This window comes from Melanerpes formicivorus, unplaced genomic scaffold (genome assembly GCF_026170545.1).
Source record: "Melanerpes formicivorus ecotype bairdi unplaced genomic scaffold, bMelFor1.0.p_v2 SCAF_5, whole genome shotgun sequence".
In the NCBI taxonomy this organism is placed as follows: Eukaryota; Metazoa; Chordata; class Aves; order Piciformes; family Picidae; genus Melanerpes; species Melanerpes formicivorus.
This window is the reverse complement of record NW_027142357.1, coordinates 3,673,688-3,687,408: the sequence shown is the minus strand read 5'-3', so window position 1 is coordinate 3,687,408 and position 13,721 is coordinate 3,673,688. Positions and strand designations below refer to the sequence as shown.

General features: G+C 46.6%; 1 protein-coding gene across 2 annotated transcripts in view; it reads left to right on the top strand.

Moving 5' to 3' along the window:
• COL5A2 (collagen type V alpha 2 chain) overlaps positions 1-12,313 on the top strand; it is a 139,767-nt gene extending 127,454 nt beyond the window's left edge. For both annotated transcript variants that reach the window (XM_068137894.1, XM_068137895.1), the window contains 4 exons: positions 610-901; positions 3,026-3,213; positions 6,322-6,546; positions 9,963-12,313. In XM_068137894.1, coding sequence (XP_067993995.1) covers positions 610-901; positions 3,026-3,213; positions 6,322-6,546; positions 9,963-10,109 — 852 coding nt within the window. In that variant the 3' untranslated portion in view covers positions 10,110-12,313. The remainder of the gene's footprint in view (positions 1-609; positions 902-3,025; positions 3,214-6,321; positions 6,547-9,962) is intronic.
• The last annotated feature ends 1,408 nt before the right edge of the window (positions 12,314-13,721 follow it).

The following is a 13,721-nucleotide window of genomic DNA, read 5'->3' as shown; positions in this document are numbered from 1 at the left end:
GGTTGACGGAAGAACCTCACAACCCATCATTCAGGAAAACATCTGCTCTGCCAAGTAAGGATGATGTCGATTCTGTCTTACATACCTGTGGCCAGAAAGTTCAGCACTCTGCAGGATGAACGTAAAGATACTTCTAGTGCCAAATTTTCTGTCCAGGCTTTACTAATTGAAGATCTGCCTAGGGCGACTCAGGGGAAGCAGGAATTTTAGATTGCTCTAAAAATCACTTGCAGCTGTTGGGTGATTTGAGAAATAAAGTTATTAGGCAGGAATTTGAACAAGGTGGGACAAATGGCCTTAAAAAATGGAAGGAGGCCATCCCTTGATGACTTATTCCATCTGCAGTCTGAAATCAGGAGTAAGACAAAGTTGAGTAAGGTATTAAGACAGGCAGAGAGGGCATGAAGCATGGAAAATGCCTGATGTGGTGCTAATCTCTTGCCCCTGTCCCTAGAAGTGTGAATTGTTTATCTGTATGCAAGTTTTCCCTCTATATTAGGGGGGCTGGCCCTCAAAGTTTGGTATTTTTAGTGGCTGGCTTTACTCTCATTTTGCATAGTATTTACTCTGCTGGGCCTCTGCTGCCTTGTTCTGTTTTTTTAACCGTAGGGTCCACCCGGTGATCCTGGCCCTCCTGGACCTCCAGGACCTCCAGGCCATCTCACTGCTGCCATTGGTGACATCATGGGACACTATGATGATGCTATGGCAGATCCACTGCCAGAGTTTACTGAAGATGAGGCAGCCCCAGATGACCATAATAAAACAGACCCAGGAGTCCACGCCACACTGAAGTCACTGAGCAGCCAGATTGAGACTATGCGCAGCCCTGATGGTTCAAAGAAACACCCAGCACGGACGTGTGATGACCTGAAACTGTGCCACCCATCCAAGAAGAGCGGTGTGTATAAACACAGAATGCCACACAGGATGCCACACAGGATGTTAGGGGCCGGAAGGGATCTCCTAAGATCATTGAGTCCAACCCCCCTAGAGCAGGACCATAGAATCTAGCACAGTTCGCACAGGAATGTATCCAGACAGGTCTTGAAAGACTCCAGAGAAGGAGACTCCACAACCTCTCTGGGGAGCCTGTTCCAGTGCTCTGTGATTCTCACAGTGCAGAAGTTGCTCCTCCTGTTCAGGTGGAACCTCCTGTGCTGTTGTTTGTATCCATTGCCCCTTGTCCTATCACAGGGTGCAACTGTGCAGAGCCTGTCCCCTCCCTCTTGACACCCAGCCCTCAGATATTTAGAAACATTGATTAAATCTCCTCTCAGTCTTCTCCTCTCCAGACTGAAAAGCCCCAGGGCTCTCAGCCTCTCCTCATGGGGCAGTGCTCCAGTCCGTCAGTCATCCTGGTAGCTCTCTATTGGACTCTCTCCAGTAGATCCCTGTCCTTCATGAACTAGGAAGCCCAAAACTGGATGCAATATTCCAGGTGAGGTGTCACCAGGGCAGACTAGAGGGGGAGAAGAACCTGGACCCACTCCTGTTAATGCACCCCAAAATACTATTGGCCCTCATGGCCACAAGGGCACATTGCACACTATCTCCTCTATGTGCCCTTTGATTCTCTCTTACTTCCAGTAGATACTTGGTCATCTGCAAGAGTGATCAGGCATCAGAACAGGCTGCCCAAGGAGAGGATGGAGTCACTGTGCCTTGAGGTGTTCAAGAAACATGTGGACATGGCACATTTGGACATGGTTTAGTGGCCACGGTAGTCTTAGGTTGGTGGTTGGACTCAATGATTTTAGACTCTGTCTTGGGAGTCATCTTCTATGATTCTATGCTTTCCATCTAGAATTCTCTGCTGCTGCTTCTTAGTGGCAGTTGGTAGGTGGTAGTGGGCTAATGTGCCATTTAGGACTATCCCCAATTTATGTGGACTACCAGTGATAAATCATAACAGACTGGCAGGCAGAGATAACTGGTGGCAGGCCTTTTTCCCTTTTTCCCCTGCTTTTTTCCCCTGCTTCCTGGCACTTTGCCTCCAATGTAAATGTTATGAGTGGCTGCTATTGGTTTCTTGTATCTAGGGAAAACTGTCTTCTAGACATTCTATCACAGAATCATACCATGTTAGGGGTTGGAAGGGACCTCCAGAGATCATTGAGTCAAACCCCCTGCAAAGCAGGGCCCCTTAGGGCAGGTCACACAGGAATGTGTCCAGGTGAATTTTGAAGATCTCTAGAGAAGGAGACTCCACTTGGAGTGCCCAGGAGTTTTACAGTGGGTTTCAACTAACTTTAACTTTTAACAACTTTTAAGTTTGCATTCCCCAGTTTTCAATGTCTGGAAAACTGATCAGCTTGTATCTTGAAGTAACATTACACTGTATACCTGATGCACACATCAAAACATGCATCAGATTATCAATCATTCAGATTGGATCATCAAGTCCAGCCACTGACCCATACTCTACAAAGTTCACCCTTAAACCATATCTCCAAGCTCCACATCTAAATGACCTTTAAACACATCCAGAGTTGGTGACTCAACCACCAGCCTGTTCCAGTGTCTGACCACTCTTACTGTGATTTTTTTTTCCTTATGTCCGGTCTAAAGCTGCCTTCTTGCACTTTGAGACCCTTTCCTCTTGTTCACAGGTTGTTAGGGGGAACACATCCAGAGGGGCCTTGAAAGTCTCCAGAGAAGGAGACTCTACAACCTCTCTGTTAAGCCTGTTCCAGTGGTCTGTGACCCTTAGAAGTTCCCCTTTATGTTGAGGTGGAATCTCCTGTGCTTGTTCAATTGCTAATTACTTGTGAGAAGAGACCAGCAGCAACCACTCTACAGCATCCTTTTGGGTAGTTGTAGAGAGCGATGAGGTCTTGTCTTAGCCTCCACTTCAAACTAACCATCCCCAGCTCCTTCAGTCGCTCTCCGTAAGATTTATTCTCTGTGAAGGACATGCCTGGTTTCCTTGTGTTTTGTACTGTCATGACTCACTTTCACTTCCAGCTCCCCAGTTATTCCAAGGATCTTAATGCTATGGAATCTCATTTTATGTTCTTTGTAGGTGAATATTGGATTGATCCTAACCAGGGATGTGTTGAAGATGCTATAAAAGTTTATTGCAACATGGAAACTGGAGAGACCTGCATTTCTGCAAACCCATCTACTATACCACGTAAAACATGGTGGGCCAGCAGGTCAGCTGACATAAAGCCTATTTGGTATGGCCTTGATATGAACAGGGGATCACAGGTAACTAAATGTATTTAATGGCTATGTCTTTTTTGCTGTGAAACTTGTTTCCTTCTAGTTTAAAGTTTTCATCTGCTCTTCTGAACAGATTTTGCTACAGCCAGAACATTATAGCTCTTGATCTGCTGTCTTATGTTCAGTTGGTTCTTATGATATCTTATTATAGGAAAGAGCTAGAAGAAACAACACAAGTGCATCTGAGGAAGGGTTAGCTATAAGTATAGCGTTGCTGGAATAGATTGATTTCTTTTGATCCAAAAACCCCCCATCATCTTCTCTAGCATTCTGCTTCGGTAACTCCCTATCCTTGTCCAGTCTCCAGGCAGAGTTTTCCCTCTGTGGTAGCTTCTAAATGTAGGCTTAACGATGATGCCAAATAGCCACAGTTTATGCTTTGCAATGTATATAATTAATTAGGCCATCAGGAGCAGGGAAGTCATTATTCTTCTGTACTCAGTACTGGTTAGGCCACACCTTGAGTACTGTGTCCAGTTTTGGGCTCCTCAATTTATAAAGGATGTTGAGTTGCTGGAATGTGTCCAGAGAAGGGCAACAAGGCTGTTGAGGGACTTGGAGCACAAGCCCTATGAGGAGAGGCTGAGGGAGCTGGGGTTGTTTAGCCTGGAGAAGAGGAGGCCCAGGGGAGGCCTTATGGCTCTCTACAACTACCTGAAAGAAGGTTGTAGCCAGGTGGGGGTTGGTCTCTTCTCCCAGGCAACCAGCGTCAGGAGAGGATGCAGTCTCAAGCTGTGCCAGGGGAGATTCAGGCTGAATGTGAGGAAGTTCTTCACAGAAAGAGAGTTTGGCCATTGGAATGTGATGCCCAGGGAGGTGGTGGAGTCACCATCCCTGGAAGTGTTTAAAAACAGATCAGATGAGGCACTTAGTGCCATGGTTTAGTTGATTAGATGTTATTGGGTGATTGGTTGGACTTGATAATCTTTGAGGTCTTTTCCAACCTGGTTGATTCTGTGATTCTGTGAACATGGCTTTGCAAGAGGAAAGTCCTGTTTGACCAATCTGATAGTCTTTTATGTGAACATAATTAGGTGGATAGATGATAGTAGAGCAGTGGATGTGGTTTATCTTGATCTCAGTAAAGCATTTGACACCATCTCCCACAGCATCCTTGCAGCTAAACTGAGGAAGTGTGGTCTGAATGACTGGGGAGTGTGGTGGATGTGAACTAGTTGAAGGAAAGAAGTCAGAGAGTTCTGCTTTATGGGACAGAGTCTAGTCGGAAGCTTACGTCTAGTGGAGTCCCTCAGGGGTCAGTACTGGGACCAGTACTAATCAATGTATTCATCTACAACATGCATGAGGGCACAGAGGGCACTGCCAGCAAGTTTGCTGATAACACAAACCCGGGAGAGTGGCTGACACACCTGAAGGCTGTGCTGCCATTCAGCAAGACCTGGGCAGGCTGGAGAGTTGGGCAGGGCGAAATTGAATGAAATCCAACAAGTGTAGATTCCTGCATCTGGAACAGAGCAACCCCACAGACCAGTATAGGGTGGAGACTGACCTGTTGGAGAGCAGTGCAGAGGACCTGGGGATCCTGGTGGATAGAAGGAGGACCATGAGGCAGGGATTTGAAACTTCAATGTGAGTGAATTAGTTACTAAAGTCCTGTCCTGATTTAACCCCAGCCAGCACCATGCAGCTACTTGCTCACTTCTACTCTTCCTCAGTTGGGTGGGGAGAAATGGAAAAAAGGAAGGCTTTTACCTTTACCTTTTTTACTTTTACTCAACCTCTGGTGGGTTAAGATAAGAACAATCTAATAAGTAAAATGAAATAAAATATAGCCAAAACAATAAAATATTGTAATACTAATAATACTACTAGTAGAAGTAGTAATAGTAATGAATAGTAATGAAAAGGAATATAACTAAAATAAGACCCAAGAAAACAAAAGTGATGTACAGTGCAGTTGCTCACCCCCTGATGACTGATGCCTGAGCAGTAACTCACCCCTTCTGGTCAATCTCCACTCAGTTTCTGTACTGGGCAAGACATCCAATAGTATGGAATATCCCCTTGACCAGTTCAGGTCAGCTGTCATGGCCATGCCCCCTCCCAGCTTCTTGTGGTCCTGGCAGAGTATGGGAAACTGAAAAGTCCTTAATTTAGGACCAGCTGTACCAGCTACCAGGATGAAAATTAGCTCTATCCCAGCCAAAACCAGGACAAGTCTGAATGCAAAGTTAGAGTTATTTTAATATAGTCAAATTTTGACTCTTTGTGATGCTTCTAAATTCAACACAAAGCCTATAGAAAACAAGTTGCTGAAGCTGCAATGTAGCAGGTACACTATAAAAGGGTTTTCTGTGCTTGATGTTTCCTATGTGCTTCAAGGTTGCTCTAAGGCACTGGTTTATATATAAAGCTTATCTCCTACTGAATCCATTTTTGAAACAAGGCAGAAGTCATTCCTGGAGATCAGTGAAGGGGAAAAGTACCTGAGGGTCCTAGTGGATAGAAAGTTGACCACGAGCCAGCAATGCAACCTTTTGGAAAAGAAAGCCAATATAACTCTGAGGTATATTAGAAAGGCTGTGGTTAGTAGGTAAAGAAATGTTCTCCTCCTCCTCTACTCTGCCCTGGTGAGGCCACATCTGGAATATTTTGTCCAGTTCTGGGCCCCTCAGTTCAAGAATGACCTCAGGGAACTGTTTGAGAGAGTCCAGCACAGGGCCACAAAAATGATTAAGGGAGTGGAACATCTTATGAGAAGAGACTGAGGGAGCTGAGGCTCTTTAGCTTGGAGAGGAGGAGACCTCATTCATGTTGATAAAGATGTGAAGTGCGAGTGCCAAGAGGATGGAGTTGGTGACGGCCAATGGCAGGACTGGGGGCAATGGGTGGAGGTTGAGGCACCTGTGAGGGTGACAGAACACTGGAACAGGCTGCCCAGGGGGGCTGTGGAGTCTCTGTCTCTGGAGACTTTCAAAACCCACCCTAATACATTCCTGTATGGACTACCTTAGGTGATCCTGCTTTTGGCAGGGGGGGTGGACTTGATGATCTCTGGAGGTCCCTTCCAACCTCTAACATTCTATGACTCCATGATTTTTGCTTAATGTCTGCTGCTCTCTCTCTTCCCAGTTTGTGTATGGGGATACAGCTGTCACTCAGATGACATTCCTGCGCCTGCTGTCAAAGGAAGCTTCCCAGAACATCACTTATGTTTGTAAGAACAGTGTTGGGTACATGGATGACCAGACAAAGAACCTGAAGAAAGCTGTGGTTCTGAAGGGGGCCAATGACCTGGAGATCAAAGCAGAGGGCAACAGCCGCTTCAGATACACTGTCCTTCATGACAGCTGTTCTGTAAGTCTGGGGGCAGGGTTGCCATCTGTTGGGAATAAAGAGGGTAGAAGCCCCATGCCTTGTAGTTTTTAAGGCCAGGCTTTGTGGTGCTCTGGGCAACCTGATCTAATGTGAGGTGTCCCTGCCCATGGCAGGGGGGTTTGGAACTAGGTGCTCCTTGAGTTCTCTTCCAACCCTGACAATTCTATGATTCTATGAAAATTCTGCAGAATTTTATCCTGTTTAACATTTTGTGCCTGATCAAATACAGTTGTAGCTTCACTCAAGAGAACTCTGCACTATTTAGAGGCTATCATACATCACTACTTACTAGTGAGCATTCTGAGGTGCATATCTCCCCAGTTTGCATTTCTCAGTACATGTGCAAAGTGGTGGTAGAGCCTGCATCTCTGGAGTCCTTTAAATCCCACCTGGATGCCATCCTGTGCAACCTGCTCTAGGTGACCTAGCACCTATCATTCTGTACTTCATTCTGTGTGGTTTCTGCATGGAATGACACAAACTGGTCAGATAACCTTCAGCACTTGCCTGCCAGATGGGTTGGATGATTGCAGCAATACACCAGAGGAAACTCACTGGTACCATCCCTGATCCAGCTGGAAAGGGAAATGCTCCTAAAACCCAATTCTTAGTGGTCATAAAAAACAGCAGGTAATAGTAATTTCATTCAATTTCAATACATTCTTAGACAAGTTGAAGGTACTGTCAAAATATTGCTAAGATTAGTTTTGCCCTTGAAATAAATTAGAGTACTCTGTGTGCTTTTAAATTGTATAGCCCCAGATGATGTGGGTGAGTTACCTACCAACACATAGAGAAGAATTCCATGATACAAATTCAAATCAGTCCAGCTGGAGGATGAGATCCTGCTGTGTCAGTCTGCCAGCTGTGTTCATCACTGTAAAACAAGATAGATCCTGGGCTGCATGAGGAGAAGTGTGGCTAGCAGGTCGAGGGAGGTGATCCTCCCCCTCTACTCAGCCCTGGTGAGACCCCACCTGGAGTACTGCCTCTAGTTCTGGAGCCCCTATTACAACAGGGATGTGGAGGTGCTGGAACGTGTCCAGAGAAGGGCCACAAGGATGATCAGAGGGCTGGAGCACCTCTCCTATGAGGACAGACTGAAGGAGTTGGGGCTGTTCAGTCTGCAGAAGAGAAGGCTCTGAGGTGACCTAATTGTGGCCTTCCAGTATCTGAAAGGGGCCTACAGGAAGGCTGGGGAAGGACTTCTCAGGATCTCAGGTAGTGATAGGACTAGGGGGAATGGAATGAAGCTGGAGGTGGGGAGATTCAGGCTAGATGTGAGGAGGAGGTTCTTCACCATGAGAGTGGTGAGACCCTGGAATGGGTTGTCCAGGGAGGTGGTCGAGGCCCCGTCCCTGGGGGTGTTTAAGAGCAGGCTGGATGGGGCTCTGGCCAGCCTGATCTAGTGTAGGATGTCCCTGCCCATGGCAGGGGGGTTGGAACTAGATGATCCTTGTGGTCCCTTCCAACCCTGAATGAAACTATGAAACTATGAAACTATGAAACATTCTAAAGGTGTGGAGCCCTCAATACAGGAAGGACATGGAATTGATAGAGTGGGTCCAGAGGAGGGCTGCAAAAATGATCAGGGGACTGGAGCACCTCTGCTACAAGGACAGGCTGAGGGAGCTGGGGGTGTTCAGCCTGGAGAAGATGAGGCTCTGGGGAGATCTAATAGCAGCCTGAAGGGGGCCTGCAGGAAGGATGGAGATAGACTGTTTCCAAGGGTCTGTGTTGACAGTATGAGGGGCAATGGCTTCAAACTAGAGAAGGGTAGATGTAGATTGGATATCAGGAAGGAGTTCTTCACTATGAGGGTGGTGTAACACTGGAACAGGTTGCCCAGGGAGGTGGTTGAGGCCTCTTCCATGGAGATATTCAAGGTGAAGCTTGATGAGTCCCTAGGCAACCTGATCTAGCTGGGAATGTCCCTGCTGACTGCAGGGAGGTCAGACTGGATGATCTGTGGAGGTTCCTTCCGGCCTGGACCATTCTATGATTCTATAAAGTAACTGAGGTGCAGTCTCAAGCTGTGCAGGGGCAAGGCTTGATCTTAGAAAGAAGTTCTTCACAGAAAGACTGGCCTTTGGGATGGGCCCAGGGAGGTGGTGGGGTCGACATCCCTGGAGGTTTATAGTAAAAGACTGAATGAGGCACTTAGTGCCATGGTCTAGTTGATTAGTTAGGGTTGGGCTATTGGTTGGACTTGATGATCCAGAGAGTGGTGGTGAATGGTGCCACATCCAGCTGGCAGCCAGTCACTAGTGGTGTGCCCCAAGGATCAGTGCTGGGCCCCATGCTCTTTAACATCTTTATTGATGATCTGGATGAGGGCATTGAGTCCATCATCAGTAAATTTGCTGATGACACCAAGCTAGGGGCAGGAGTTGATCTGCTGGAGGGTAGAGAGGCTCTGCAGAGGGACCTCGACAGGCTGGACAGATGGGCAGAATCCAACGGCATGAGATTTAACATATCCAAGTGGCAGGTTCTGCACATTGGCCACAACAACCCCATGCAGAGGTACAGGCTGGGGTCAGAGTGGCTGGAGAGCAGCCAGGTAGAGAGGGACCTGGGGGTGCTGGTCGATGGTAGGCTGGATATGAGCCTGCAGTGTGCCCAGGAAGCCAGGAGGGCCAATGGCATCCTGGCCTGCATCAAGAACAGTGTGGCCAGCAGGAGCAGGGAGGTCATTGTGCCCCTGTACACTGCACTGGTTAGGCTGCACCTCAAGTACTGTGTCCAGTTCTGGTGCCCTCAGTTTAGGAAGGATGTTGACTTGCTGGAACAAGACCAGAGAAGAGCAGCGAAGTTGATGAGGGGTTTGGAACACAAGCCCTCTGAGGAGAGACTGAGGGAGCTGGGGTTGCTTAGCCTGGAGAGGAGGAGACTCAGGGGTGACCTTATTGCTCTCTACAACTACCTGAAGGGAGGTTGTAGACAGGCAGATGTTGGTGTCTTCTCCCAGGCAGCCAGTACCAGAACAAGAGGACACAGTCTCAGGCTGCACCAGGGGAGGTTTAGGTTGGATGTTAAGAGGAAGTTCTATACAGAGAGAGTGATTGCCCATTGGAATGGGCTGCCCGGGGAGGTGGTGGAGTCACCATCATTGGAAGTGTTCAGGAGGAGACTTGATGGGGTGCTTGGTGCCATGGGTTAGCTGTTTAGGAGGGTTGGATTGGTTGATGGGTTGGATGCGATGATCTTGAAGGTCTCTTCCAACCTGGTTTATTATTCTATTCTATTCCAACCTGGTTGATTCTGTGATTCTGTAAAGGCTCAGCGAAGATACAGGGCGATACAGGAAGACTCACCAGCTAGAATTCAGGCTGTTTGTGATATGAGCTCTGCTAAGTTTTCTTTCTCTTTCCTTTTTTTTTTTCCCTCTCCAGAAACGTAATGGGAATGTGGGCAAGACTGTGTTTGAGTACAGAACCCAGAACGTGGCACGCTTGCCTATCATAGATATTGCAGCGGTGGACGTCGGCAGCACCGACCAGGAATTTGGAGTTGAGATTGGGCCGGTTTGCTTTGTGTAGGAGGAAGGGGGGGAAATTAACACACTACCCAACAGCAGCAGCAATTAAACCCGTGAACTTAGACTGATTGAAGTTAATCCTGAGACTCTTGAAGTAATGGCTGATGTTGGATCAGCACTGTACATAATGGTTCTTTTTAAGTGCCCAGCCTCCTTTGGAATATTTATTTTACTTTTACCAACCTTCCGTTTTAAAACGATCGAAACCATCTTTTTTTAGTCCCCACAGTACAATTTAAAGAGGATCCCTGACCACCTTTTAAAAGTAATAGGAATCTTCTGCCTTGCTTTTTGTTCCAAATTTCGTTGCCATTTCCAGGTATTCAAAATAGGTAGTGTGGGATTATTTCTTCTGCTCGGATGAATACTGAATCACAGAAAAGTAGAGCACTTTTGTGCACCTTTGGCTATGTTTTGATCACACCTCCTCCCACTACCCCAGTTTGCCTACCTGAGGTTGCCAGTGTGATAGCCTGTCCTGGTTTTGAGCCATCAGCTGCCCAGGGTGAAAGGACAGAAAAGATATTTTACCCCTTCCAAAGGATCAAAATAAAAATGCTCCACAATGGATTGGAAGTTTAAATGGAAATTGTATTTACAAATATATACAAAAGGCATTCAGGTAGAGGGAATACATTCACAAACTAACTCAGTCCTTCACCTGGGCCTACCAGGCCAAAACTTTCCAGAAACATCCAACCCACTCAGCCTCAGCAGGTCCAATAGGAGGCCAAAACTAGCCCCCTACCAGACCCAGACCTGCCGCAGGCTTCAACAGGCTCAGTGGTGTAGCTGAAAATTCACTGCCAGCCAAGGCCAGGAGAAGACCTCTCTCCCACAAACCATAAAGATAACAGCCTGCGTGACAGGGGGAAGAGAGAGCTTTGGCTGTACATTCCCTTAAACAGAGAGAGACAGGAAAACAGACTAGAATAACAGATTGCAATATCCTGGGACAAGCTGCCCATCCCCCTGGGACTCTCTAGCCTCTGGAGGACTTTTCTTTGTGGTTATACCAATTGAATCTTGATTTCCCTTAACCTACAACATAGCCATTCATGGCATAGCATTCTGGGCCTTTTGCAGAAGAAAGGCTCTTCAGATAAGATCATCTTAATTTGGCATTGTCCTTCTTGCACTTTCCTGTGTAATAGTCTGCTCATGAGAGTCTTCCATAGCCATGAGTAACTGATGAAGTAAAAATGCTACTGGGGTAAACAGGAGTTTTCAGTAGGGGTGTCCCACATCTTAAATTTTAAAGCCAGACTTCACTTCTCACTATGTGATTTGTGTCATTCCATTAAAGTAATCTCCAAAGTGCATCTTAAACCCAACAATTGTTGGTTGTTCCAGTGACTTGCCCATCTCAGAAGCCATTACGTAGCGAATTACGCAGATGTCTTGTACGTGGTGCCAATTCCTGTACCTTTGCAAATTGTTCACATGTATGCCAGACCAACTGCTAATAAAGAAAGTTTAGAAGCCCATTGTTTTTTAGCTGCCATCCAGACATGCATCACCAGGAATTTGACTTACTGAGACCTTGAGCCGTCAAGGCGAGACAGTTCCATCATTTCTTAGCATGAGCTACCTCATCTCTGGAAGTTGGGATGCATTTAAATATTGCCTGTTCCTTTTTATTTTAGATGTTACAAGGTGCTATGCTTCTATTGTTACTTTGAGAAAGGAGATAGGCAGGGCTAAAAACCAACCACACACACACACAAAAAGGAAAAAACCAAACCAAGAAAGATGATGGTGCTAAATGACTCTGTAGAAGGCTGGTAAAATAGACACCTGCTTGTCAATGTCATGTTCAGAGCTTAGCTGTTAGGCTTTTGGTGTTCGAGAGAACAATGTTACAGTGCATTTATTTGTTGGTCATACAATATATAGAATGTTTTGTGCCATTGACATGCTTTATTTTGTAAAGTATGTGGGTACAAACTGACTTAGTTTATTTTTTTTTTGGGGGGGGTGTTGTTTGTTTGTTTTATTTTATTTCTTTCTTGCATCTGTGCTCTCCACTCATTTTTTTTTTTGTTTGTTTCATTTTATTTTGTTTTGTTTTGTTTGTTCCTTAAAAAAAAAACAACACAAAAACCAAGAAAATAAACAGTTGGGGCCATCCCTAAAGAAAGCCATGCACATAGCTTTATTCATGTATCTTTGCAAAGCATTTAATTAAATACATGCTTCCTGCTACGTAAGTGGTTTCCTTTTTGTAGAATTGCTTCCAAGTTGTCCAATACCAGCTCCATACCAGCTCCATTTCCAGGAAATTAAACCCAGAAATGTTATGGTTTGTTGTTGTTTGAGTAACTCACTTTGCAGTGCACTCTCCTGAAGGATTTTACATACAGGAGTTTAAAGATAATTTGAAGGATGCCCTCTGCGTCAGTCTGTGCAAGACAGGTGTCAATGTGTGTGAAGTAATCACCAGCAGTCCTCTTAAAGCTACCCAGGCACTGCTGTTTGAGACTCCAGAGAAAGAGCATTTGTATTCCAGACTGAATGAAACGTGACAGCCAATCCCCAGCATCAATGTAAGTTATCACTGGTGAAAAACCATTCCTGGATAAGCCATAAAGTTAGTTTGTAGCAAGGCAGGCCAAAATTTGTATTCCTTTCCACTTTCTGAAAGGGCCAGGAGCTTTCCAGTTTTCCAGGTTGTCCATACAGGGTAGGCAGGGACTGGGAACGGGAAGCTGACGCATTTGTAGTATCATAGTATCAGTCAGGGTTGGAAGGGACCACAAGGATCATCTAGTTCCAACCCCCCTGCCTTGGGCAGGGACACCCCACACTAGATCAGGCTGGACAGAGCCTCATCCGGCCTGGGCTTAAACACCTCCAGGGATGGGGCCTCAACCACCTCCCTGGACAACCCATTCCAGGGTTTCACCACTCTCATGGGGAAGAACTTCCTCCTCCCATCCAGCCTGAATCTCCCCACCTCCATCCCCCCTAGTCCTATAGCCTAGGTCCCTCCCTGATAGCCTAAATCCCTCCCCAGCCTTCTTGTCGGCCCCCTTCAGATACCGGAAGGCCACAATTAGGTCACCTTGGAGCCTTCTCTTCTCCAGACTGAACAGCCCCAGCTCCTTCAGTCTGTCCTCATAGGAGAGGTGCTCCAGCCCTCTGATCATCCTCTGGCCCTTCTCTGGACACGTTCCAGCACCTCCATATCCCTCTTGTAATAGGGGCTCCAGAACTGGACGCAGTACTCCCAGTGGGGTCTCACCAGGGCTGAGTAGAGGGGGAGGATCACCTCCCTTGACCTGCTGGCCACACTTCTCCTGATGCAGCCCAGGATCTGATTGGCTTTCTGGGCTGCAAGTGCACATTGAGAGCTCATGTTGAGCTTCTCCTCCACCAGCACCCTGAAGTCTGTCTTCTCCGGGCTGCTTTCCAGCCACATTCACACTGGTGGTTTCTCCTTGCTTTTATTACCAAACAGGAACTTTGTGATTTGTATTCTACAAGCACTAAATAGATTCATAGAATGGTCCAGGCCAGCAGGGACCTCCCAAGGTCATCTACTCCAACCTCCTCACAGTCAGCAGGGACATCCTCCACTAGATCACTTCCGTGAATACATGACCCAGAGTTA